At 54.4% G+C, this 27,228-nt stretch overlaps 1 protein-coding gene and 1 long non-coding RNA gene across 4 annotated transcripts in view; one reads left to right on the top strand and one right to left on the bottom strand.

Annotated features, from left to right (window-relative positions):
• LOC124250564 (uncharacterized) overlaps positions 1-13,436 on the bottom strand; it is a 30,223-nt gene extending 16,787 nt beyond the window's left edge. Inside the window, exons 1-2 of the long non-coding RNA XR_006891578.1 lie at positions 13,268-13,436; positions 11,842-11,918 (exon numbers count right to left, since the gene is read on the bottom strand). This is a non-coding gene — a long non-coding RNA (uncharacterized LOC124250564). The remainder of the gene's footprint in view (positions 1-11,841; positions 11,919-13,267) is intronic.
• Positions 13,437-13,649: 213 nt separating this feature from the next.
• POP4 (POP4 homolog, ribonuclease P/MRP subunit) lies at positions 13,650-22,496 on the top strand. 3 transcript variants are annotated; one of them, XM_046682560.1, is made up of 7 exons: positions 13,650-13,895; positions 15,938-15,990; positions 17,597-17,820; positions 19,100-19,177; positions 19,355-19,416; positions 21,019-21,120; positions 21,967-22,496. In XM_046682560.1, exons 1-7 carry the CDS (start codon positions 13,889-13,891, stop codon positions 22,101-22,103), a joined length of 663 nt encoding a protein of 220 aa, XP_046538516.1. In that variant the 5' UTR covers positions 13,650-13,888; the 3' UTR covers positions 22,104-22,496. The 3 variants fall into 3 exon arrangements, with proteins under 3 accessions (XP_046538516.1, XP_046538517.1, XP_046538518.1); XM_046682561.1 differs by lacking the exon at positions 13,650-13,895 and adding an exon at positions 13,912-14,024; XM_046682562.1 differs by lacking the exon at positions 13,650-13,895 and adding an exon at positions 15,170-15,270.
• The last annotated feature ends 4,732 nt before the right edge of the window (positions 22,497-27,228 follow it).

Genomic DNA, 27,228 nt, shown 5'->3' with positions numbered 1-27,228 from the left:
ACTCAGCTACTGGGAACGTGTGAGTTCCAGAGACCCTTCTCTCTGCTCCTTCCCTGGGGTTCTCTCAGCAGCCTCAAGCTTTGTCCCCTCACACGAGGCACTGACAGGCACTCGGCCGAAGGCTTGAGTGGGCCTGCGGGCCTCCAGGGAGCTCTCCTGCTCTCCCTCCTCTGATGTCTGCCTGCAATGCCAGCCGCCTTGGCCTCCCCAGATCCTCCACTCGGTCTCCCCATCGCAGGGAGGCCATGAGGCTCTGTGTGGACCCTCCTCCCTGGAGACTCGCTCCAGGCAGGAAGCTCAGATGAGCCAGGCCTCACCCCAGTTGTCTCTGTCTCTCGTGGCCACCACCCTGGCTGCCCATCGTTCACTGCCTGAGAACAGATGTGACATATATTTTGTCTGGTTTTTTAGTTGTTCGTGATGGGAGGGTAAACCCAGGCCCTCCTGTTCCGTCATGGCCAGAGGCAGAAGTCCGTTCCAGACATCTTGAATTTGAGATTCCTGCGGAATAGCTAGCAGACAGTGGTCAGCCATGGGAGAGGTTGGGTCCAGAGATAAATATCTGGGAGCAAGTGCACAGAGCTGGTAACTAAAGCCGCGAGCAAGCTGGAGAGGGCTGGTGGCAGAAGGCCAGCACATAAAAGACAAAACCCGCAGGGGCGGGGGGTACCAGGAGACCAAGACGCGGAGAGGTAGAAGGAAACACCTCAGAGAATGAGGATTGGAACCCACAGCTTCAGAGTTCTAAGAAACTGACGGCTCCACACTGTCCAACACCTCAGGGACCCCGGGCATCAACATCAGGAGGGCACACACAGGCACAATGCCAGCCACGCCGTGAGCACACCGTGCTGTGGCTCCGTGTGCGCTGGTTCCACTGTTCATGCCAATACTGCAAACTGGTCCCCTCTACCAGACACTGAGGTGGCGGGGAGTGAGTGAGATGGGAGAAAAGGGTACAGACCACACTTTCAAGAAGCCTGGCTGAGAAGGGAAGGAGATTAGTAGCTAGAAGGGAGGGCAGGACCAAAATGGTGGCGGCACTTTCTGCTCAGTGTCCACGTCTGAAATCTGTATATAGTCTGAAGAGAAAAAGGCAATTGACAGGTAGAGCCTGAGAAAATTACAGAGCAAGACCCCAGGAGGTGGGGAGGGGAAGGGTCTGGCTCCGAGCAGGCCGGAAGCACGGGCACCGACGCAGAGAAGGCTGCAGATCAGAGACAGAGCAAGTCTGCAGTGCAGGTACACTCTCCCTGTTCGCCAAGAGAGGTTGACGAGACACAAGCAGGTAGCAAGCTAGACTGCGACAGCCCCACCATAAGCCTCAGGTTCATTTCTGCCAGCCCAAGCCTGCAATCCTGAGACCTGAGCCCCAGCTGGTGGGCATCTGTGCATGGTGCCGAGGCCAGTTTGGACTGCCTTGGGTCCCTCAAATGGTGGACACGTACGAGACACTAAGAGACCCATTCCCACGGCTTCCGCACCCCAGGCACTAGGCTCCATGTGGGAGCGGCGGGACACTTGACTTCCACAAAGCAGCAGCATATCGTATGGACAGAATATGGCATCCAAACTGGTTTAGGCAAAAAGAGAACCTGTATGGCTGGGTTTGGCTAGAGCTGGCTCCAGAGCACAGATGTGTCAAGGCCCGGCCTCTTTTCTCTGTCTCCCAGGTTGCCTGATGCACAGGTGGCTACATAAGGTGGTAAGCTGATGGCAGCAAGTCCACAAGCTCAACAAAAGTTCCAGAGCTGAATCCTGGTTCTGACCAGCCTGGCCTCGGTCATATGCTCATTTGGAACCAATCACCAGGGCCAGAGGGACCATGGGGACTGGGTGAGCCCAGGATGGACTCACCTTCGCTGGATGCTCACGGGATGAGAGTGAAGATCAGGTGAGCGATTCTCAGGAGTGGGGCGCATGCTAGGAGGCAGAAACAGCTAGATCTCCACAGGAGCTCTGAAGAGGCCCGCTCCAAGCCATCAGTGCTGGAGGTCTGCTCCGGGGATGGAAAACAGACACAAGGAGCCATGGCCTAAATGTGCATCTGAAACAGAATTTAGTCCTCGTAGGGTATGTGTGAGGAGGAGAGTGACAGCAAGCCACAGGCGTGGAAAATGAAAATGTCATTCTGGAAACATTGCATTTTTCAAATGGTGCATCATGCATGCTCAGAAAACAGCGTCCATTAGCTTCTCCTCGACCTTTGGGCTTGCTGCCCCTTCCACTTTGCTTCAAATGAACCCATAATTCCATCTCGAGAATTCAACTGGAACTAATTCTTTTATTAAATAAACCTCATCTGGGGGCTGACTGCCTTGGGCCCTGGGAGAAAATGCATCTTGCTTGAGCTGAGACCAATCTGGGTCAGCAATTCAAATGCTTCCTTTTGAGAGAGGCAAGCCAGAGCCTGGACGGAGGGCGAAGGAAGCTTCCACCCCAAAGGCGCATAGCGAAGAAGAGAGAGTACTCCCTCGGGAGCCAGCTCAGGAGGAACGCGGGGGGCATGGCTTCCCCGCCGCCCTGCCAGGAGACCTCTCTGAAACAGGGGCGTCTCTGTGTTCACGAGGAGGCACCAGCAACTTCTCCAGGGCCAGACTCAGAGCTCTCCCCGCTGCCTGGGGCCCAAGGCAGAGCTTCCAGAAGTAGTCCCTGCAGAGGCTGTCAGTTTGTTCAGGAATAAAGACAGACACAGGGAATCCGGGGGCTCTGTTCTCCACTGCTGGGTCCCTTTACTAGCAGGAGACAATCCTACACTAGCCAGCCTTCAAAACGCTCCCCAATGATCCCTGTCTCCTAGTATTGTTGTCCCTTTCACATTGAGTAGGACTGGCCTATGCAATCAATGGAATACTGCAGAAATGATGCATTCTTTGAAGGGTAGGTCATAAAAGATACTGCAGCTTCTGCTTCGCTCTCTCTTGGATCGTTGACTCTGGGAGAGACCAGCTGCCATTTTGTGAAGAAATTCAAAGAGCCCAATGGAAAGGCACACGTGGCGAGGAGCCAAGGCCCCGCCCCACAGCCATGTGGACAGGCCTTTCTCAGGAACAGATGCTCCAGCCTCAGTCAAGCCTTCAGAGGACTGAGGCCCTGGCTGATGTCTGGGCTACAAGATGAGACGCCCTGAGCCAGAACTCCTCAGTTAAGCCACTCTTAAATTTCTAACTCACAGAAACAAGATAATAAACGTTCTTTTAAGCCACTCAGTTTGGGGTAATTTGGTGTGCAGTAATAAAGGATGTAGCTCCACATCCAGTCGCATGCGAAGTCTCATCTCCTTGTTATCTGTCTCGCATGCATGACTTGCCTTCACTAAGTGCCATGATCCCACCCTGCTGGATGGAGGCTTCCAGAGGGCAGGGACCAGGCTTTCATTAATGCCCCCTTCCTCTCTACGTCTCTAATTTCCCCGTGCACTGTCAATGCTCAGTAAACATTTGCTGGAGGAACTTGTACTTCCGCCTCTCTGTGTGGGAGAGACCTCGTGAGCACAGAGGTGCCTCCCCCTCCCAGCAAGTCCCTTCCGTAGGTCAGAATGAGAAATGCAGTTGCTTCAATTAACAGAACACATCAGAACCCAGATCCCAACACACCTGGTATGATTCGGGGGCTGCTTCTTGCAGAGACAACAGCTACTTACAAAAGAGTCCACAAGTCAATGCAGCCAATTTCAGGGAATTACGTCCAGCAGGCAACCTCAATATCCCAAAAGGACCTCACTGTAGCACAGCTCAGCAGCATGCGTCTGCATGGCCACTGCCGAGTCACAGGCTTCGAACAGCCCGCCGGTCCATGAGGAATTAACGTGTGCCACTGCCTGCCTGCACCCTGCCGAGGCATGCGCGGCAGGGCCCTGTCCTCAGGGAGCTTGCAGTTGGCTAGGGGAGGTATTTGCATGGAAAAATTAGCCGTACTTACATCTGAATTCACCTGGAATCATTAGAGTGGCCATGACTATATAGTCTTGGAGAACCAAGGAAGGACTCTTAATTCAGGAGAAATGGGCCACGCCCTCTACTCCTCCTCAAGGAGTTGGCAGTCTTACAGGGAAGCCTGCCAGGGAGGGCCTTCTAACCCAGCACAGAGACGGCAGCACTCAAGCTGACTGTTAAAGGATGAGCGAAAAGCAGCTGGGAAGGAAGAAGGGACAATTGGAGCTGCGGACGTATCGTGAATGCCCACGCGGCAGGGATGACAAGCAGTTTGCTATGACTGAGCATAAAGTGTGAGGCAGGGGTGATGACAGATAAGGTGGGACACAGGTCACGGAGATGTCGGGAGACAGTTCCTCATGGTCTCTCCCATTCTGCACATCTTGTGAGCAGAGGCCTTTGCTCTGGACTACCTTTCAAGGATATTTCATGGCGGACAGCCACGGAAGAGAGAGACAGATGTGCTCTCCCTCGGCAGCGAAGGGCAGGCACACTGACCACCCCTTATAACAACTCAGGGACCAGGAGCGTTCCTGTCCCATTACACAGCCCGCTGCATGTGCGGGTGTCACCTGGCCCTCTGCTTTGAACCAGTACAAGAAAATGCTGCGTCTCTGGCCCCTGCTACTGCTGTGAGAATGGAGTCCTTGCTCTCTGAGCCAGGCCCCTTGTGCCTTCTGCCAGCACCCACGGAACTGTGGCAGGCTAACTAGTTCATGTGCAGTAGGGTGCGATCCCAGGCCCAGCACAGTCTGACAGGAGACCCGGAATTCCAGGGTTTATCCTGCTGGTTCTGGAGCAGGAAATTCACATACGTCTTCAGCTGGAGAAGAATGCCGCTGGGAGCACAGGAGGGTGTTCCAATAAAGGGCTATTTATTGGGTTGTTTTATATTTTTTTCCAAGATATACGGAAATCTCTTAAGGAAAAAGTTAAACTCCTCTGATCATTTTTTTCTCAGCAGGAGTGAAGTAAGAGTCTACACAGAGGAAGGAGGAGGACCCTGGTGTGCCGAACCCCAGCAGACGTGCTGTGGCCATGAGCCACCCGGGTCTCCAGGGCCGCTGCGGCACGCTTCACCAGGCTGCCCAGCCCCCACAACAGAGAGCACCTGACCCGCTCACCACTTCCCCCGCAGACAAGGTAGGCCGCACCTCCTTGGGCAGCGTCATCCATTCAGGCTGCCATAACAAATACCACAGACGGGGCACCTTACACAACAGACATTTATCTTCTCACCGTTCTGGAGGCTGGAGTTCTGAGCTCAGGGCGCCAGCATGCTTGGGTCCTGGCGAGAGCTCTGCGTGCAGATGGGTGCTTTCTCCCTGTGTCCTCCATGGCCGAAACAGAGGGAGGAGCTCTCTAGTCTCTTCTTATAAGAGCATTACCACCATCCTAAGAGCGCACCCTCAGGCCTCATCGAAACCTAAGCACATCCCCAAAGGCCTCAGCTTGGGGATTAGGGCTTCAGCATATGAAGCTGGGGGACACAGTTCAGTCGACAGCAGGAAGCTTGGGGGCCTGACCCCAACAGCTCTCAGGACACACTCGCAGCCACTGATTTATCCTACAGCACTCATGGAGCCTCAAGTCCTCAAGCCGAGGGAACCTCGGACACCAGCTAGGTCAGCTTCCTGTCACTGGGTGGGAAACGGCAACACTATCTGGAGTGGTGGCTGGTCTTCCATTTGTTAAATCTCAAGGAACCAGGACCCCTCCTCACCCCTTCTCTCACCACGCAGCGGACTGTGGTGGTCAAGCTGGTCAACCATCTGACCACATTCCCTTTTGATTTCATCTAAGCCCCATTTCTTGACTTTCTGGTCCCGCTAAAAATAACACGTGGTTATTCTAACAATTTCTGCTGAAAACCCCCCTTGAAGTGGTTTAGAATCAAATGAGCAGTTGGAAAATGGAAATGCGAAGGCACCCACGCTCAAGAATTGTAACATATTCTTCCATTACCATTCAATGTCAGGCGGACGCGGTAAAGACTGACTTGTCACAGGTGAGGAACCGCCCTGGCTTAGTGTCTGAGAAGCCAGAAGCTTCAGCAAACACCTGGGCCCAGAAAAGCCTCCAGAGCAACAGCCAGGCTGGACAAGAGTCCGTGACTCCAGCTGGCCCCCTCCGTGGCAGCATCTCCTCCTCTTCATGGCCTCGTCTGCCACAGGCCCACACAGCGGCTCCACAGCAGAGGCTCCCACCCTCGGGATTCCCAGAAGCCAGGGAGCCAATGCTTCTCCAATCCACTTCCTAGCCAAAAACTCTGCACCTTCCACACACCACAACCAGCATTTCTCATGAAGACGAATATTACTCAGGTCCATCTTCAAGAAGACAGAAACACAAAAAACCATGACATTAAAATAAGGCAAGAGGCCAACACTCAAACGCAAACCCTAGAAGCCTTTGCTGATAGACTATTCCTGGCTTTCTCTATATCTGATACAGTCAACTGTCATCTTTCAACTCAAAGTTTTCTCCCACTGAGGACAAGATATGGGGTGTAGAAAAGGAAAGGTAAGCTGGAGGGGAAGGAGGCGGCTCACGCCTGGAGAACAAGGGGCATGGGGCGCCCCAAGCTCTGCTGTGTCATTCCCCTCTCAGGAAGGCAGCTCAGGGAGCACGCTACAGCATTCGGAGTAAAGGACTGGGAACAGCTTTTAAACCTATGTCTGCAGAGTCTTTCTACCAGGTGTGATTGCCCACTTTATTATCTGTTAAATAGGTTGGTGAAATCAAATCTCCCGGACGCCCTTTGAGAACGCAGTTGTCCTGGGTCCCGCTCAGTGACATATCATACAACTCCATCCCTTCCATTAGTGCCCAATTGGGAACTGATGTACTGAAAATTAACGCCATTGATCTTCATCCAAGAATACGGTCAACAAGGCATAATTTTTTCTGATCAATGTTTCTGATCAATTACCTAATAAAAGGAAAAAAAAAGGAAGGGCCTCCCCAGCATCAGAGCGAATTTACGTGCCTCCTCCCATGCAGCACTCATATCCCTCAGGGCTGGTTCTCTGTTCGGAATTCTGTATTAATAACAGATAACCTTTCAAGCACAATGAAAGATTTGTGCTCTCTGCTTTCAAGGGAAGCAGGTGTGTCTCCGGGAGGGAGGGGAAGCCGGGCACCTCATACAGCTACCAGCCTCGGCCAATAGAACCGAGCACCTGCCACAGCTGGGGAAGCAAGGCGCCCACTCTTCAGAAACAGCTGGCACCATGGGCCCCCACACCAGCCCCTCCAGCAGTCTTTGCACACCGGTTTATGGAGACCCTCAGTGGAGGGGAGGGAGGGGAATAAAGACAGACAGCAATCTGCTTCTCCCCAGTGACACCCAGCCGAGCAGAGTCAGGCTCTCGGGCCTCTGTCCACATCCGAGGAAATTCCAAGTCCAGGTTTTCATTGTGAAGGCAAAAGGGTGACATCAACCACGAGTGTTGTCGCCCCAAGTCTCCTCGCTGTTCATCTCCTCTGGGAGCTCCCCAGCCCACCTCAGCCCCTCCTGCCTCTTCAGTCTTGGCTCACCTTGTCACATGGCAGGGTATTTATTACCCTCGCCAGGGTATTTGCATTTCAAAATAAGACTCTGGAGACAGCGACTGCTCTCCCTGGAAGCATGACTCTCCTCGCTGGCATTCCAGGCGCTGCGGTTCCGGGGCAGGAGCTTGCCTGTGACTACACCGTCGCAGGGAGGGGACAGGGGCATTTTATGGGGCCATTTCTTCTGCCTAAGCATGAGGTGGCCCCTCTCTGTGCCTCTCAGTGGACATTTAGCCATTCGTGCCTTTCACAAACGCTCTGCTTGCCCTCATGTTCAAGTGCTGCGGACGCCGGCGATTCTGACAGGCAGCGCTGTAATAACAAGGGCAGTTCACCCCTGCTGCTGCCCTCTCCTCCACAAGCACTTCCTGCTCCCTGATGAGGAGAGGGGAAAACTACAGTCATGTGGTTCCTAACCCAGACGTCATGAGTAAATATCACCAGAGAGCCTCTGATGTCAAAAAAATAAATACAGCTTAATTGGTGGTCATTTTGTCAAGTAACTTCATTTCCCTTTGTCTCAGTTTCTACCTCTATAAACACAAAAAAGGACACTTGTCACAATGAAATTCACGAGCTCACGTCTATACACCACTGCCCAACGCTGTATCATTTACTCTGTGGCATGAGTGTCTCTCCCCATGGTAGTAACAAGGTCACCGGGCAGAAAATCATTTCACGGGAAAAGGGCACCTCCAAAAACAAACAGAGCCGACAGGAGTGGAAACCCCTCCCTCATCATGAGCTGCCCCATCCCTATCAGGCCAGTCTCCCCGAGAATCCTGCCAGCGGAGCTGCTCCTCGCCTCCTCTCCTTCCACCTTGTTGACGCGCCATCAATTTCTGAATGTCATCGACGATCATGCCTCTTCCCCAGGGTCTCATAATTTCTCTCTCCTTTTAACCTCTATCTTACTTAAACCACCTGACTCTGTGAGCGTCCCTTCTGGCGGGGAGGGTGTTGATCAAAATCAAGTTACACTGTTTATAGAGAAATAACCCCGGCCCCTGGATGTGCGTGGTTTCCAGCACCAAGGGCTGCGATTCTTTGTAGCGGCTGTAAAACGGGATTTTTGACAGGCTTGAAAGGAAATAACTCCAAGACTCAGGGAAGAAGCTGCATGCCACCACATCAATCCTTCTGTTAGGCTGCCATCTCATGACAAACCAGGATATCCTGCTGCAAACCGGGAGCAGCTTTTATGTTCCAAGACCTCCCCAGAAACAAAATGTAAGCCAATAAATAATAAATGCCAGGACAACCTCTCATAGTCCAAATGGCCAAATTAATATTAAATCCAGCTCTTCTTCAGACATCAAGGAACCTCACTGTATCGGAAAACAGATTTTACAGCTGACTCGACCTTTGTCAAGAATCTGAAGTACGCCCCAACATTGGCACCTCCTGCCACCCGCCCCTCACATCCTCCCACCACCCTATCCCGTATCAGGTGGCTGACGCCCTCCTCCTGACTCCTATGGGGGGAGTGTGGGGCCTCCCTCACAGCCGTCACTGCTCCAAAAGCAAAGATCAACAGGCCTCCAGGGCGTGTTGGGGCTGCATCCTCTGTTGATACACTCAAAGCTCCTGGGGGCCCCGCTGAGTCCAAAGACCCAAAATAGAGGAGCTGCTCCAAGCTCACAAGGGGGCTGCTGCCCCTCCCCAGGCCCCAACTGCTCTGCAGACCAGCACTGCAGGTAAATTGCGGCCAGGCCTCCTTGTCACCAAACTGACGGGCAGGGATGGAGCCTCACTGACAAGGGCTCACGTGGCACCAAGATGGAGAACGGTGCAGAGTGCAGCCTGGACCTGGAGCCATTCTCCAGCTGGCCACCTCCATGCCCCAGCCCTTCAGATGCCCGAGGCCCCTCAGAGGAGTCCCGGCCACGTGAAGTGGCTCTCAGGACCTGGTGCACAGAGAACCTTTCCCGGGACCTGACCCTTCCAGCACCGGGCAGCACAGGAGCTGCAAGGGGGCCAGGAACAGTCCCCAGGGTGACCTTCGCTTGACAAGCAAGACAGGGGGCCCCAGAGAGGCCTCGGGGCTTGTAGGAGATAAACATTTGTCTCTCAGATGATCAAAAAGGAAGGGTGTGTGAGGTCTCAGGAGGGACATTTGAACACGCAGGCACCTGCCATCACGAGGAACACTGGAAGGCTCTATAATTTTCCAAGCCTCTGCTGAAATTCCTCATCTTTTCATCCATTTTGTCCCTCCTTTCCTCTAAGTTACTTGCTGTATTTATAACATTTTGAACGCCTTCTCTTCCCATTCAAACCCCGGGGCCATCTATGGTGTGTTCCAGTGACCATTCTTTTCTCCTGATTGTGGGTCACAGTTCCTGCTTCTTTGCATGTCTTATATACTGTTTGTTAAGTTTTAAGCTGGATGTTGGGTATTAAAGAACAGAAGAGACTGGGGAAGCCAAAAGGTCTGCCCACCTCCCAGGAGGGCCCCCTTTCCTGTCAGGCAGCCGGGCTGAGGGCCTGGCCTCTTCACTGAATCAGATCTCTAAACAGCCTCAGCTCCCCTCTGGCTTTGAGCATCCTGAAGGGGAAGCCTGGCCCTACCTCTGGCAGGGCTTTGGGGTTCAAACTCCACACACCAGGTCTCTTTGCTTTCCAGCCCTGTCCCAGGTCCAGCGCGGGCTGATTTTCTATCAGCTCCTTCTCCCCCTCACTTTCCCGTACTTTGGACCAGAATGGACTCACACATATGTAAACACACAGCTCTTAGGCTTGGAGCCAACGGCTGCTTCCCCAAAGCTGAGCGCAGGCCAGAACAGGCGATGGGGAAGCGCGAGCTGCGTGCACACGGGGCGTGCGGCCTGCAGGGACTTCCCGGCAAACGCTCCGAGGGCCTCAAGCACCATCAATGCAGGGAGGAGATCTCTGAGGACCTGCAGAGCCCCCTGTTCAGACACTGCCATGAAAACCCGAACCCAGCTCTCCACAGCGGCCCCAGCTCAGAGGGAAGCTTCTTCAGGGAACTGGAAGAATCTAGGTAGTTGTATTTTAGACGTGTGGAATCGAGGTAACCTTGAACAGCGATATTTGGAGGTTGAAAGACTGAGAAACCTAGATTTCAGAAGCTGCTATTTGGCCACACGTGCCAAGGGTTAAGTCTCTGCTGTTTGGAATTCCAAATGATGGGTCTTAAATGGACTTAGAGCACAGCGAAGCCTCTTCACCGGGGACTGACATGTCGTCCTCCCGCAAGCACAAGTGCTTTGATTCTTGTCGCCAGAGCACCCACTCACCCAGCAGGAGAGGGCTTGCCCAGTGGGAACGGCCAGTGTCAGCCCTGGCACCTCCCTGTCTAGTCTTCAGTGTGAGTGGACAGTTTCCTGTTGCACTCGTAAGCCTGAGGTACAACTGCTGGGGCAACTGTGTGCAGGGACCCCACCACCACCACTCCCGGTTCCCCTCCCAGTACACGTCTGGACCAGCGTACGGATCAAGGGCAAAGCAAGGCCATGGAAGTTCACAATCTTGAGCCTCAGGGACTGCGCCGGCTCTGCGAGGGTGCAGACGATGGGTCTCATCTCTCACACCGTGCTGCCTGTGCCAGGCCCCGTTTTAACCTGGGCCTCGTCACACTGAGAGCTCCAAGCCCCCCTGGGAAGCAGGTCCTGTTGTCAACCCCACGTTCCAGACAAGGCTTTCCTGTTGTAGAAAAGCAGCACCGGCCTCATCGCTCTCAAATGCACCAGATAGAATCATTTAAAAGAAACAGAAGAAAACATTCTCTATCAACATATATATATATACACACCCCTATGTGTATATGTGTATGGATGTGTGTAATATATAAAACAATAGACTGACTTTTTTTATCTTGGAGGCTTACAACTTCTACTGAAAACAAAGCCTTCCACGTCCTCATTGCAGGCACGCTGGCATTTCTTCAGGATCATTACCTTTTCTTAAACTTAAAGGAATGGCAGGAAATCTACTAGAAACCATGTTTTTCTTTAATCCAAATGTGGAGGAAAAGGGTATAGGAAAAATATGTTTCCACTGTACTGTCAGAGGCTACTAGGTGAATGGTTTCTGCAGATTTGGTTGTTTACTTAGGAGGAGGGTGCTAATTTTCAGATATGCACTTCATAGTGGAGGCTCAATCTTTCCGCGGTCCTCTATGAAACTTCCCTTGCGTGCTCCCCTAACAGCCGGCCTGTCTTAAAGCAGCAGTCAAAAGAAACCTGTACGACTAGAGCAAAATGTTAAGTGGCCAACCTAAAAGCATCCGGGGGTTCGCCGCAGCATTCCTTCCCTTTTTCTGTGTATTTGGAGTTTGTAATAAGGTGCTCGGGGGTGGAGGGAGTCATCTGCAACGCCGCCACCATACCTTGACTTCCCGTGGAACTTCCAGTCACTAGTGGGAAAACACACACACATCCACGTTGCAAAGTTTGTCACTGATAGCTATAAAAAAGGAAAATATTTTAAGATAGCCTTACTTTCACTGAATAAAATTTAGAAAATAGACAAAAAGAAAAAAAATCATCTTTCCAATCCTTTTTGTGTATTTATTTGGTTTTATTTGTTAACATTCTGTAACCTTTTTAAAAATTGTATGTGATCTGTTTAATGGCTACACGGTATTCCATTATATACGTTATATAAGTGTACCCCACGAGAGTTCTCAAACATAATTACTAGACAAAATCACCTGGGAACACTTTTTTAAAATACAGATTCTTGGCACCCACTTACAAAATAAGAATCTTCAGGGATGAAGCCAAGGAAGTTGAACTTTTGAAGTTTACCCTGTGATTGTAATGCATTTAATTAACCTAATTAATTAGCACATACTTCAGCTATTTAATCCACCGCTGTCAAATATCAAGTTGTTCCCAATTTTTTGCTATTATAAGCAACCATCACACTAATACCGACACCTACAGGGACAGGTATCTCTCTGCATACATAGACAATAATAACGAGGATAATAAAGTGGCTTGTTTGCTTTTTACAAAGATGTTAATGATCAGGGAACTAGGAGTAACTGCAGCTTGGGAGCGCCCCCCGCCCCCTATCAGGGAATTCTTGGGCAGATGGGCAGGCATCCCCCCCGGCCCCTCGAGTTAGGGTCAACCGGGAGCTAAGGGAGCTGAGGTGGTCCTAGCTGACAACCTAGGAGAGCAGCTCTCAGACAGTCTGCCTCCTCCCCTCTCTCCGCAATCACCAGGTCCTGCTCCAAAGGGCCCCCGGTCTACAGCCCTGAATTCGGTTCTTCCCGTGTCCTGCTGTCTCACGCAGCCATTTAAAAAATTCACACCTGGTAGCTCACATGGTGGATCCCCGGGAGCAGTTTCTCAAACTCAGTCCCAGAGACTCCTAACTACGCTCCGGCATCTGCAAGTGCCACACACGGCGTTAAACGCTGCGCTTCCATTTTCATGGTAATTCACACACACCGTGAAGGCCTCAGGCTCACCGGGGCATGCCACCCCACAGCCACTCAAGTTCAGGGCCTGCAGCCTCCCGTCCCAAATCGAAATGGCTCAAGGTCACCACGCAAGCAAACTTAAACCAATGCTTCTCAACTAGGACCTGCAGACCCAGCTCCGGGTCCCTGAGAAAGAGCGCGGGGGCCCGCTCCCCGCGGCAGCCTGCCCAGGCCGGCCCCCGGTGGCGGGCGCGCGCATCCGCGGGCTCCAGCCGGCAGCCACACCGGCCTGGCCCCGCCCACAGCAGGGAGAATCAAGTCCGTGCCTTTATCTCTGACAGAAACGAACATTCTGGGTCTTAAGAAAACCAAGCCCACTCACAGCAGATGGGAAGCGGGGCCCAGGGCCGGGCAGGGCCTTCAGCGCGGCCACACAGCGAGTCGGCGGCGCAGACGAGCGAGAAGCCCGGCCTCCACACCAGCGCCAGGGCCTCGCCGTCCCCGGGAACACAGACGAGGGACCCGCACCCTACTCCCGCCACCACCACCGTCCCGGCCGCCCTCGCGTCTCTCCGAGTCGGCTCGCCTCGCCCCGCTGCAGGCCTTCCCAAGCCTCCCACACGCCCGCGCCCGTCCTTCGGCTTCCGCCTCTCCCCGCCTGCAACACACGCAGGCTGAAGGGCCGCGCAGCCCTGCGACCGCCGCGCCTCGCCGGCTGGCGGAGTCCACTCCATGCGCATGCGCCAGCCTGGGGCGGCGCGCGTCGGTGACGTCATGGGGGGCGCCGTCTACCAGCTCCGCGCGCTCGGGCCCCCAGCTGCAAGTTGGGTCGCGTTTGCTATCGGGTTAGCGTGCCGGGCGGCCTCGGGCTCCAGGAACCTCCCCACCACAGACCGACGAGAGAGGCTGTGGTAGTCGAGGCTGCGGAAGACGGTGGAGCGAGGTATAGGGCGAGCGACTCCTGAAGGAGACGTCATCAGAGCGCACCGGAAGCGGCTTGAGAATGCAGAGTAAGCGGGGTTGAGGGCCACGAAGTCGGAGAGGGACGGGATGTGAAGGGTCGGGGACTCCGGGCGGCGGGTGAAAGGGCGCTGCGGAGTCCGAACGTCCTGCCATAGGAGTTGTTCTTCCTTGAATAAGTGAGGCTGAGCCCAGCGTCCTGGTTGGCCTGGCTCAGTCTCTGAGTCGGAGGCCGATGTCCGAGCCGAGGGTTTTCTCGGGGGGCTGCTCACTGGTGGGGGGTGCTGGAGGAGGGCCCAAGGCTTCGGCCGAGCTTGGCCGCTGCCTCCCTGGGTGACCGTGGTCGGGGCCCTGCTCCTCCCGACCTGGTTTCCCCTTCTGTGAGGTTCTGATTATGGTGCCTGCCCAGCCTGCTGTTCGTAACGACCCTCGTCTGGTGTAAAGCGCGGGGAGCCCGCTGGGGAATGACACTGGTAACCCAATGCTTTGGGAGTTGAGCGGAAGAGACATGTGCTAAGGAGGGAAGCAGGCACACTGGGCAGTTCCAGGCAGAGGGGTGTAGACACCGTTAAAACTAGGCTTTAGGTCAAGATTTCGAGTTCCACCTCTGCCACTCCGATGTGATCAGCTGTTTCAGCGTATCTGAACTTCACTTTGCTTATATGCATTATAGGAATAATAACTCCTTTAAAGGATTGTTCAGAAAGTATAATGAGATAAAATACGTGTAGCTTTTAATCAGGTGCATGGTAGGTAATGAGTGCTCAGTAACCATTAGATGTGTTTTGTTACAGAAAAGACTTCCAAGTCTAACGCTAGGCACCTGTGACAGTGAAGCAGTCATTCCTGGGGTTCCAGGCCCTGCAAGTTGCCCTCTGCAAACAGGTTTTAATCCCCGTCTTCCACTTGAGGGAGAACCAGACTCTGTATTTAGAACTTGTAACCACTTTGGTTTGCTTGTTCAGGTGTACTCAAGGAAGCACAAGGGAGCTGGGCAGGAATTTATAAAATGTAGTGTGAACCAAATTTCTAGTCTTTTGGCCCCTAAATCAGGCCTCTGTCTCATTTTTATTCTGTTCACACCTATGCTCTGTCTCCAGTGCAATGGTTTTCTTCTTCAGACGAATTAAATAAGAAACAGGAATGTGGAAGCTTTTTTTTTTTTAAGATTGGCACCTGAGCTAACAATTGTTGCCAACCTTTTTTATTATTATTATTATTCCCAAAGTCCCCCAGTACATAGTTGTAGATTCTAGTTGTGAGTGCCTCTGGTTGTGCTACGTGGGACGCCACCTCAGTGTGGCCTGATGAGCCGTGCCATGTCCACGCCCAGGATCTGAACGGGGGAAACCCTGGGCCGCCAAAGCAGAGCGCATGAACTTAACCACTCGGCCATGGAGCCAGTCCAGTGTGGAAGTTTTTAAGGTTGAAACCACATTGATCATTTTGAGTTTGAGGAATGACATATTGTATTTGATCAGTTTAGGCCGAGCCTCAGGGGAGGGATTTTGACACTGCAGCCACGGGGCAATCCTCTTCACTTGGGTCTCCAGCCCTGTGGACACAGCGCGTCAGTTGTGTGATACACCCCAATCTCATAGATATTAAAACATGAAAAATCTTTTTTAAACATCTTACAATTAACAAAACGTAATATTTCCAATCATCTGCATCCCAGAAAGCTCTATCACATAACTTTTAAGTGAGTTACATCATTAGGCTTACAGAACTCAAGCTCGTAACCTGTGGTATTGAAACCAGTGTGACTCCAAGTGTGCTCCGCTGACCTGCAGTAGCATCTGAGAGCTCGTTAGAAACAGGATCTGGGAGTGGGGCTCAAGACTCCACATTTTACTAAGCTCTCCGAGAGTCTGGCACACATTGAAGTTTGAGAAGCACTATTTTAAAGCACCCCCTTGGAACTTCTCGGAGGGCAGGATAAGAGACGTCCAGGAAAGCTTTAAAGCTGTGCCCTTTGTACCACTGGCTCTTCTCCTGTCTCTGAATAAGCAGTTATTTTCATAGTCAGAAAAGTCTTGGGTCTTATACCCAACAGGAATTGATCATTTTGTTTGCTTTTTTAATCCTGCAGGTGTGATCTACCATGCGTTTTCTCAGAAAGAGGCAAAGGAGTTGGATGTTCAGGTACAGTGCTTGGCAGGAGGTCTGGGAGCGACAGGTGACGACAGAGATGGCTCGGTGGCTGTGAAGCCTTTAGTGCTGCCTTGGACGTCGTTTCCTATGTCTGTCTTCTCATCTTCCCAGTAGATGTGCTAGGCTCTTGTCAAGGTCTGCTGTTCTGATGGGCTGTTTCTGTGTGCTGGCCTCCATTCTGCCAGAGTCTGGTTTGGTTATCTGGGACTTCTTGATCTGTGTCATCTCCCACTGTGTAGGGGACACCAGGCTATGCCCCCTGAAACCAGTCTGGTAGGCAGCATTATTTGACCTTGTCACTGTGCCCCCTCCACTCCTGAAGAGGGCGGGCAGATCGCGTTTCCTGGCTGGAGTTTCTGGGTCATAGGTGGATGCTGCAGACCTGCTGTGTCAGTTTGGCGGAAGCTCCACTGGGGACTCACTGGAAGGAGAGATCACCTTGAAATCAAAATTTTAAAAGACCAATTTACCTTTATTTGGCTTCTCCATGAAAGAGGGGCCACTTAGGTATTCAAAAGAATTAAGTAATTGTTCTCTCAGGGTAATAATAATGACAATAATGACTGTTTAGTTAGCATCTGAAGGCTCCTTACCTTACTGTGAGCTCCCTTGAAGATTCTGTGCCTCACATCTTCCTTTCCCTACACCCCTCCCCATGAAGGGAGAGCTTGATCACCATTGACAGACTAGCCTCAAGGTGTCTTCAGCTTGGTTAGTGCACCAAGGGTCCAGGAAAGGGCCCAGCTGAGAGGCAGGGTGTCAGTAGACAGTGCTCCCTAGCTGTGGCAGGCCAGAGGGCAGAGGCACCCCGGTGAGGAATAAAGTGGTGGAATTCCAACTTGAGAGGCAGTGATGCTTGGAGTCCTTTCAGGAATTACACACAGTTATGAGAGTGGCTGTGCCCAGAAGTCCTCTCCCAGAGCCTGTGCTCAGTCACAGCCACGCGACACTGTGCTCTGTGTGGGAGAGAGTGAGCGTGGGGGGGCCAAGATGCAGTGACAGTTCCTTTCCCCGAGGGATGTGGAAACAGACTTGGAGAGGAGCCACGCTGCGTCCACAGGGCTGGAGACCCAAGTGAAGAGGATTGCCCCGTGGCTGCAGTGTCAAACTCCCTCCCCCGAGGCTCGGCATAGCCTGGGGCTCGCTGGGTTTGCCACTTTCCCTAGTGCTGGGATCATTTCTTTCAGGCTATAGCTTGGTTCTACTCTGAGCTTGTCTTCAGATGGTCACGACTGATTAAATATCCTTGTCATACATTTGTCAAGCTTTCCTCCCTTCCAAGGATGAGAGAAGTCTTTTCTTCCAAAGATAATGAGGGTTTTTTTAATCCTCATCAGAGGAACCTCAGAGAAGCAGGGAAGGAAGGCAGAGTTTGCGCGGCTGCTCTGGGTGGCAGTCATGAATTGGCATTTGAACGTGACTTGCACATCTGGATGGCTCTCCAGTGAACACTCAGCCGATGAGAGGCTGTGTGAGCCTCGAGGGATGGATGGAGGGTCAGCGAGGGCAGCCCATCGCAGCAGTGTGTGAGCAGGCCTGCGGTCCCAGGCTGCCCCAGCCAGAGCAGTGAGCGCCATGCCGCCCTGTCCCCGCACAGCATCCGGGAGCCCAGCGGGCCGAGGCCTTCGTGAGGGCCTTCCTGAAGCGCAGCACGCCCCGCATGAGCCAGCAGGCCCGCGAGGACCAGCTGCAGCGCAAGGCCGTGGTTCTGGAGTACTTCACTCGCCGCAAGCGGAAGGAGAGGAAGAGGAAGTCCAGAGGCCTCTCTGCCAGGCAGAGGAGGGCGCTGCGGCTCTTTGACATCAAACCAGAGCAGCAGAGGTACGCCAGGCCTGTCCTGCTGCCTGCCCGGCGGCAGCATCCTCCTGTCTGGATGTGGGTTGGGGGAGCCGCTCCCGCTTCTGCCACCAGGGGGCAGCCCACCCTCACCAATGCAGACTGTTGGGTTGGGCTCTTAACAGCAAGCCTGGCGGGGCTGACTGGTGTCTGTGCTAGCGTTGGCTTCTAAGACCCGGGCCATCCGTGAGTCCGTTGCCTGTGGTAACAGGCTGTTTGTCTTTCAGCTTTCTTAGTAAAAGGGGAACTAGTATTTTTAATGTGTATCTGTTTGTAGCTTTTAGCAGCACTGGACAGAATGACCCTCTGGGGATCTGTTGCCAGAGAACATGCTGCCCACGTGTTTGGGAAGTTTCTGAGAGCGACGCACCACTGTGGGAGGACTTGTTCCTCCCTGGCTGCCACTCCCTCTCTCCTTGGCCGCAGTTCTGCATTTGCCTGTCTTAGGGCTGTTTGTCGACTTTCGCTTCAAGATCTGTAGCCAAGCAGCTTGCACATCCCACCAGGAGAGTAGAGCCTGTCCCTTGGTCCGTGGCCCCCTCACGAAAGCAGCGCCTGGCCAGGCTTGCCTCGCTGGTGGCCCCGCCGGGAGAGTCCCCGGGGGCTGTGAGCTTGAGGTCCTCATTTCTCTAGCCAACAGCTGTGTTGGTAAATGGATTCCCTACGAGGCGCCAGGACAAGTGGTAATGGCTCCAGTGGAAAGCCTCGGGGGTCCTCACTCACCTTCTAGACAGACCTGTTACCTTACACAGGGACCTGTATGACAGTCGCAACTCCTGTTCACTGAGGGCTTACCAAGTTCAGCCTCCTGTAACAGAAAACCTCAAAATAACAATGGCTTAGACATGAAGATGAGCAGACGTCCAGTGAACACAATCCTGGGCTGGTGTGGCAGGCAGTTCCACAGCCATCAGAGGCCCAGGCAGTATGGCCCTGGGTGCAACCTTGCTGCTCCATCATCTTTAGATGTTGCCTCCTGGTCTAAGATGTCTGCTTGAGCTCCAGCTCTCACGGCTGCATCTTGCCGGCAGGAAGGATGAAAGGTCAGAGAAAGGCAGCACTTCCCTTTTCTCGTTAGCAGACACTTAGCCTCAAGAGGGCTCAGCCAGTGAGAAAGCTGAGGTTTGGACGGGGAAAGTAATGGATTTGTTACCCACAATAGAACTGGGTGGCCCCCAGTCCCCAGTGACCCCAGGTCATGGGCATTGGCATCAAGCCAAGCTCACAGTGTCTAATTTTCTACCTCTTTCTGACTTTGACACAGGTATAGTCTTTTTCTCCCTCTCCACGAACTCTGGAAACAGTACATCCGGGACCTGTGCAATGGTCTCAAGCCAGACACGTGAGTGGCAGTTCCAAAGCCTTGCCCTTTGGGACAGAACCTGAGTCTAAGGATCTGTAAGTGCAGCCTCAGGAGCCCACGGCCTGCCTTGCCTGGCTGCAGAACTTTGTAGACCCATGTGTGTCTTCCAGAACACTCTGTGGTGGTGCACAGTAAGGGCTTGTGTTTACCTTGCAGGCAGCCACAGCTGATTCAGGCCAAGCTGTTAAAGGCAGATCTTCACGGCGCCATTGTTTCAGGTGAGTTGCCCGCGAGCACATGCTGCCTCCCAAGCCATCACTCAGGGGCAGCGTGGTGCTGTGTCTCCGTTAGACACCGTCCTTGCCACGTGGACATCCTCAGGTCACCAGCACGTAGGGTTGGAGGTGACTGTGGCTATCTTAGCCAGTTCTGGCCGCTTGTGGGGTGCTCTAACTGGTCTCTGTGTACCTTCCCCGCACAGGGACCCCTGCTAGTGTCCCAGAGGGCACAGCAGCTGCGGGCACTCACCCATGGCCCAGAATCGTGAGCAGAAAGTCCCTTCCATCCAATCCCGTGGTTTTAAAGGTCAGCTGAGGACTGACAGCTCCCAAGGTGTCATCTCCAGCGCACACCTTCCCCTAGAACTCCTGCAGTCACCCGGCTGTCCACTGGACATGGCCACCCACCATCCAGTAGGCCTCAGACTTTCCTGTCCAGACCGAGCTCCAGGCCTCTCGTCATGTCACCCTTCCCGGTCTTCCCCATCTCAGTTCCTAGTACCACTGTTCACCCTGGTTGTGCAGGCCACAAACCTTGGAGCATCCCCATTTCTTCCTGATCTCCCCTCCGATCCATCAGCACGCCCTAACTCCACGTCTAAACTGCCACCGTCTCCCCTGGGTTACTGCAGAAGCCGCCAGACTCTCTCCCTGCCGACACACTGTTCCTCCTGTGACCAGGAGGCCAGAGCGAAGGTTTTGTGATAGAAATCATCTTCTGTGCCCTCTGCCTCCTTCCTGTGGTCCAAAGGGCCTCTCGGACTTCCCTGGGCGCCAGCTCTAAGCACGCTGGCCTGCTTTCTGCTGCTCACACACCAGGAGGCCTTTGCGCTTGCTCCTTCACTCTGCCCAGAACGTTTTGTGTGTTTACAAACTGACTCATTGTTCAGGTCCCTAGGCCTCATATGCTTCCCCTGAGTGTCTACCATTGCTAAAGGTGACCCCCGTACTCATTACCCCAGAGCACTCACCACTATCAGGAAGTAGAACTGTCTGGTTAGGCACGCGTCTTCCCTTCCGCATTAGGACATCAGCTCTGTGAGAGCAGGCCCAGGACTGTCTTGTCCCCCGCTGTGCCCAGCGCCTACCCAGGACAGTGCCAGGCACAGGCGGTGCTCAGCAAATGTCTGCTGCCTGTGCTGGGGCCAGCTCAGGGTAGGCAAGGGTGGAGGGACCTGCTGCCATCTTGCTGCTGCGCACCATCAGGCAGGATGCGCCCTGGCCACAGTCCGGGAGGTTATGGGGAGACCGTGCTGGATGGGTATTGCTTCAGATCCTGTGAGTGAGCCGCCTGACTGGGGGTCTTGGTGGTGCTGGACACACATGTACCCCCTTGGCTCCAGAGTCCTGCCCAGGCCCAGGGCTGCAGGCCCTCCAGAGGCCCCCTTGTCAGAGCGCCCGGAGGCAGCAGAGCCGCGGCAGGGGCTGGGAAGCCTGGCTTCCCGTGCAGGCGGCCCTGCCTAGCTGAGGCCCTCCGCCTGGCCTGCCCCTCTGGTGCTCTCGCTCTCCACAGGCGTGAGGGTGGGACGAGAGCCCTGGCCCCACAGGCGGGCCCCTGGTACCACAGAGGCCCGAGCCTTGAGCTTCCCCTTTCCTCTACAGTCACCAAATCCAAGTGCCCCTCCTATGTGGGTGTCACAGGAATCCTTCTACAGGAGACAAAGCACGTTTTCAAAATCATCACCAAAGAAGACCGCCTGAAAGGTACGTCACTGTGTCTCCCAGGACACGGGCCCGTGGCCTCCCGGCTCTGAGGGTTCGCCTTGGCCTCTCGTGTCCGCACAGATTACAGGCTCCTGCTGACCTACAGCCTGAGCCTGCAGAGACCCACCCTGCCCCCAGCTGCCCACGGCCCCATATAGCCAGGGAGGGCAGGGCTGCCTGCTGAGCCCAGACCCTCCACCTGCCCAGAGGAATGTCGCTGAACAGACAGCAGCAAGGAAGCTACGGTCGTGCCTGTCCCTGAGTCCCGAGATCCTCGCCCTTGTGGGGGAGCCCTCAGCTTCAGGGGAAGCCAGTGCAGGCTCGTCGTTGGCTCGATGCACTCCTGGCTCTGGAGAGCCGAGCTGGGCTGCCAGCTGCCAGGTTCCCACACCCCTGCCTCGCACACGCATCCAGAGACTGCAGAAGCACAGCGGAAGGGTTTGCTCCTTTCATTTTTAAGCTTGGTTTTTCCTGTTGCTTCCACCCATTTCCCTGTATATTCTGCTCTCATTTCAAACCTCAGAAAGTGGTGTCCACGTGTCCCCACTGAGCACAGAGCTGTGAGTCCACCTGACGGTTATGTGGGACAGTCGTTCTAGCACTTTCCTGGGAGTTTGGTTCATAGCCTCTGACCCTGAAATTCAGGCGTCGAGTGGTATCGAACTGGCCTCCCGGCAGAGTCAGCCTGCGGTCCTGCGCTGGCCCCTTTGTGGCCCCTGTTTCTTGTCAGCTTATTTTCTGTTACAGACATCTTAGGAATAATATTCTGCGTGAAAGTGAGCTCAACTGCCAGGGTTTCCTTCCTCGTCTTTTTCTCTCTCATCTTTTTCTCCCGCTTTTGTTCAGTTATCCCCAAGCTAAACTGTGTGTTCACTGTGGAAATCGACGGCTTCATTTCCTACATTTATGGGAGCAAATTCCAGCTTCGATCAAGTGAGCGGTCTGCGAAGAAGTTCAAAGCGAAGGGGACGGTTGACCTGTGAGCACCTGCTGCCGAAGGCGCTGGTGTGTGACCCGAACAGCCGCCTTTCAGGGAAGAGACGCTCAGGCCCGTTCTGCTGGTCGAGCACCTCCAGCCAATTAAAAGCTGCGAGAAGGACCCTTGACTGGGGAGAAACGCGCTGTGCTGAGTGAGGACGTGGGGAGCAGCGGGCAGATGTCCCCGGCACTGAGCCCGTGTGCCTCCCGTGAGAGGAGGGGCTGGCAGAGAACACCGGCATTCACACGGGTTGACTTGAACAGTGGGGTGGTTTGGTTTTTAGTTCTTCTTCCTACTTTTCTGTGTTGTCTGAATGCCCTGTGCTAAATCAGTTGTTTGTGTCATAATAAAATACACACGGGGGCGTAAACAATTCCTGTGGCTCAGCCAAGTGGGAAGGGACGGGGAGCCCCGAGGCTGCGCCTGGACTGTGTTCCCTGTGCTCTGTGACGCCTGCCATCAGCCGCCGCGTTCCATGGTCCCGTGGTGCAGAGCGTCTCTGACACATGCCCTTAGATCGGGCCTGCTGTGAACTCTCCCTGACCAAGGTTTGCGTTGGTGTTTCAGGAACGCTGAAGAGGAGGGAACGGGGAAGTTGCTAAGTCACCTGGGGCTCACTCTCCCCGGGAATTGGCACTGGGATGAGCACAAAGGCCAATACCAGGGCTGGCTGTGCTTATTAGTGACTGTCCCGGGGGGGGGGCTTCACCCGCAGCAGCCCTCTCGCTCTGAGTCTGGGAGGCTCCAGAGGAAGGCAGGCTGAGAGGAAGCGGAGACCGCCACACTTGCCAAGGCCTCACCAACCGGAAGAGCCAGCGTCCCCAGCAGTGGGCTTAGTTGACATTTCCGTTCCATTTTTGCAGCCGATAAGGCTTGGCGCTTCGTCTGCCCCAAACTTGCATGGTGGTGTGCCTGCAGGCCAGTGGGTGAGGCCCTTGCGGGCAGGGACCGAGTGAGGACTGGCCGGGCCAGCCTCTAGTGTCTGGTGTTAGAGGAGCCACAGGGCTCAGAAGGACCCAGTGCCCCTTTCCTTTCAGAAGCGAGTATTTGCCCAGCAGCAGGGTGAGCGCAGGAGCGTTCCTGGCGGCAAGCTGGCAGCCAGTGCACATGGTTTTCCTTCCCAGCAGGAGAAGCCGCAGTGCTAGAGGCTTGGCTTTCTTGGTACTGCCCAGGTGGAGTCCGCCGTGGAGGAGGAACGCAGTGGCGGAGAAGGGCAGTGTAACCCTGACTTAGGACAGGAGGGCGGGAGGCCCAGCTCTGCCACTGCGCCTCCAAGGCTGAATGAGCCCAGAGTCTCACAGGGACTGGGCCTGGCAGCCTGACCCCAGCCCTGGTGTGTGAGGTGTCCCTCACTCGCCAGGACAGGTGTCAGCTGGCTTCATTCCATGCTCTCCCAGGCTATCCATCGCTGCCTGTGGTGCGGAGCTCGAGTCCCAGCACTGCTTTGGACTGGGCAGCCGGGGCCAACAACAGCCCTGGGTGTGACATACTTGTTTTGCTACAAGGAGACTCACATTCAAAGCACTCCTTTGCCCAGGACCTCCCCAGCTGAGAGAAGTAGAGCTGGATTTGAAGCCCATGGTCTGGCTCCAGAGCCGGGCTTTTGACTAGAGGATGCCCGCAAGGATGAGCGGACACTGTTCTAAAGTGTATAGCGTGGTTCCCACCGAGGAAATCTGTCTTCCATGTAAAGTGGCTTCTGTTCTTCCGGCCGTCTGAAAGTGCCACATTGGTAACAGCATAGGTGCTGTAACTTCTAACCACACTGCTCTTGCCAACCCCTCCGCAGTGCAAAAGGCAGCCAATGTTGTGTAAATATACAGTCGCTTTCCAGAAAAGTTGTTGGTACCACTTGCCATGTGAAATCTGTTTTTCACTTGGCGCAGACTCAAGTCTCCGTGAGTGGCTGTTGAATCTGTAGACTTCTCTCCCGCTCCCCAAGGAGACTGGGCAAGAATGCTCGCCTACCGTGCAGCTGCTGCTGTGCCTGCCTGTTCCCAGGATGCCCACCCTGCGGTCACTGGGTGCTGTGCCCCAAGGGCCACGCCATCCCTGGGCAGGAAGGGACGAGGAGGCCCAGGCCAGGCAGCGCACTGGCTCTAAGTGTGCCCCTGATGAAGCTGCACTAGCTGCTGCCCAGCACAAGGCCAGATGCCAGGGGAGATGGGTCAGGGCTGGCCCTGTCCCCACGGCGGTGCTCGGGGCTTGTCTTAGAAGGCAGTGTGGGACTTCCATCTTCACTGCCCGGGGGCAAGACCCCAGTATAGCTGGGCCCTTGGGCATGCAGGCAAGTGTGAGACACAGCTAAGTCTGCCTCATGGGGAAACCGTGCACTGGAGAAACCTGGGCCCAAGAGGCCCATGGAGCAGCAGAGTGGCCAACCTCGGACGGGGCACAGGAGGCTATGGGACCAGGAGACCTCAGCCCAGTGACCTGCTGTCTCGCAGAGTTAGTGGGCTTGTGACCCTTAATTCCCTGGGTCCGACTCTGGAGGACACAGTGGCAGGGCCAGAGCCTCCGGGGGAGGAGGCCGAAGCACCTGGAGGGAGGGCAGCCGAGGTCGTGGCCAGAGCGCTGGTGGCCAGGGCTGGCGCCACAACACTGCCAGTGGGCGGCTTCCTCAGTGGGCATTTCTCACCGTTCTGGAGGCTGGAAATCCAAGATTCAGGTGCCATCAGAGTTGGTGTCAGCTGAGAGCTTTATCCTTGGCCACCTCACTGTGTCCTCACGTGGCCTTCCTCTGTGCACACTTGTGGGGAGAGAGCTCTCTGGTGTCTCTTCCTCCTCTTGTAAGGATACCAGTGCTATGGGATCAGGGCCCCACCTTCGTGACCTCATTTAACTGTAATTACCTCCTTAAAGACCCTGTCTCCAAGTCCAGGCATATTGAGGGTTAGGGCTTCAACACAGGAATTCAAAGGGGGACATAATTCAGTCCATACAACCATGGAGCTGTCCCCCAGACTTGTTGTGGCCCCCCAGAAAGGCTCCAGTGCCCAGTCTGGCCCCCATCCTCAGCCACTGGCCTTGCCTTCCCACACCCCAGTATGGGGTGCTTGGACCATTAGCCTGGTCAACCAGCCCAGCTGCTAGACCCTGAGCTCTCAGCATCACTGGGTTCCATGATTGCTCAGACAGGGACTGAGGTCCAGCCGCTCCCTCCAGTACCAGGAGCCCTGGGGTTGCCAGGTTCCCTTTCATTCCTGCAACCAGCTGAACTCCCCTTGCCCTTCCAGTGGGGCCAGGCAAAGTCTGGTTGGGGGAGGACCTGTGCACACAGGTGGGCAGAGTGGTCAAGGGAGACTCCTTGGAGGAGGGGGTTCTGGATCTGGGCAGGGCTGGGATGTGAAGAGTGTGGTTACACTCAGGCTCAGGGCAGGGGCCTGCAGTGCCATCATGAAGGACCCAGGAAGTCATCTGCCCCCTGGGCTCAGGGCCAGCAGGAGAAAGTGGGGAAGGGCTGCGGGGCCATGGCTGCTGGTCTCAAACCCATAGGAGACGCCCAGCTCGTTAGTGGAAACGGAGAGATGGCAGGAGCTGCTAGAAAAGTTCTAACCCGTGGGCAGGATGTGGAATTCTGCTGGTCCAGTCACCCAGTCCTGGAGTCCGTCTGTCAAGTGGGGCTGTGAGACTAGAGCAGGGTGTCCTAAGTGGGACTCTGGGACTTCCTGGATCAGAGTCAGCAGGATGCGTGTAGAAAGCGGTCAGACCTGGGCTGCAGTCAGACTCAGGGAGGAGGCGCCGTGCTTCTCCAACACCCCAGCTGGCTCCTCCACTCATGGTGTGCGAGGACCGTGGGCTCCAGATGGGTCTAAAGTCTCTTCCAGCTCTGACATCTGGACTATGATTTAGGATTTGGGACTCTCGGGATGCCGCTTTCTGGATGCTGGAAAAGATTGTCAAATGTCTGATCTCTGAGGTTCTGAAGAGTAAACATGAACATTCCCCCAAAAAGCCATAAATTATGATAAAAAGCTTGCTTTCTGGACAATGGCTTTAGTTCTAATTTAGTTTGCATTTCTTAGCTATAATGCCTAATTAAGACATCTGTTAAATGTCTATAATATTAATTTAATAGAGGGGGTTCTGATAGAACTGTATTGGAATTGTCCATTTAATTAACCTTATGGGCCTTTAATGGATGTCTTAAATAGACATCATTAACAAGAGTGCCAGACAAATTAAAATTAGCGTCAATAACATTCTTGGTAATTTTTCCTGAGCTGTGAAGGACGAGCATTGCTTAGTAGACAGACACAGAGAGATCTGGGCTGCACAGAGGAGTGGTAGAGCTGGCATCCCCAGCAGGGATCCAGAACGGACACGGCCCCAAGTGGGGCTCAGCCATTCTGTGTCCTGGTCAGTTGTGCCCAAAGAAGGCATGACTGTCCAGCCACAGGAGGCAGCTCTCAGGAGCGCAGACCTGCCCCTTCATACACCGCTCGTGGGAAAGTTAGCTGGCCTGGTCCTTTAGACTGAGCTCCTGGATGAGGAGAGGGCGTGGCGAGGGAGGAAGATGGAGGAGGAAATAGGACGCTCCCGGAGGCCCTCACCGCACCCCACAGGTGCATGGATCCAGTGAGATGGAACAGACCAGGACAGGCTGGGCCTCCTGGGACGGGAGGGAGGGCTGGGATGAGATGGGAGAAGTGGGGATCGTTATGCTGCTGGTCCCACCACTGCACTGAACGGCTCTCTCTCCAGCGGAGCACGTCTTCCCAGGTCAGTGGTCGATTCCCTGCCTTTGTCCTGTCTGGCCTCTCATCAGCGTTTGACACGGTTAACCATGCTCTGCCTCTCGACACACTCCTGTCGCCCCACACTGCCTGTCTCCTCCTGCCTCCCGGGCCGCCTTCTCAGTGGCCGCCTTCTCAGTGTCCGTCATGGATCGCCCTCCTCTCCCAAGCATCTGAGTGCTGGACTAGCCCTGAACTCTGTCTATGAGCTCTTCCACGTTCGCTCCCTAGGTGGCCTCGTCCACAACTTTACATATGCTTAAGACTCAAAATCGCGTTGGCAGCCTGACTCCCCAGCCCCATTCTGCATCTGTAACTTGATGGTCTGCCTCCCTCCATCCCACTGTGAACTCCTGGAGGAGCAGATTTGTGCGATCACTGCTGCACCCCCAG

This window comes from Equus quagga, chromosome 13 (assembly GCF_021613505.1).
Source record: "Equus quagga isolate Etosha38 chromosome 13, UCLA_HA_Equagga_1.0, whole genome shotgun sequence".
Lineage (NCBI taxonomy): Eukaryota > Metazoa > Chordata > Mammalia > Perissodactyla > Equidae > Equus > Equus quagga.
Note: the sequence above shows the minus strand (reverse complement) of the source record. Positions and strands in the feature narration are given on the sequence as shown.

Coding starts and splice junctions, on each gene's coding strand:
- POP4 (XM_046682560.1), top strand. Junction 15,991..17,596: donor CAAAGGAGTTGGATGTTCAG/GTACAGTGCTTG, acceptor GTCCCCGCACAG/CATCCGGGAGCCCAGCGGGC. Junction 17,821..19,099: donor ATCAAACCAGAGCAGCAGAG/GTACGCCAGGCC, acceptor ACTTTGACACAG/GTATAGTCTTTTTCTCCCTC.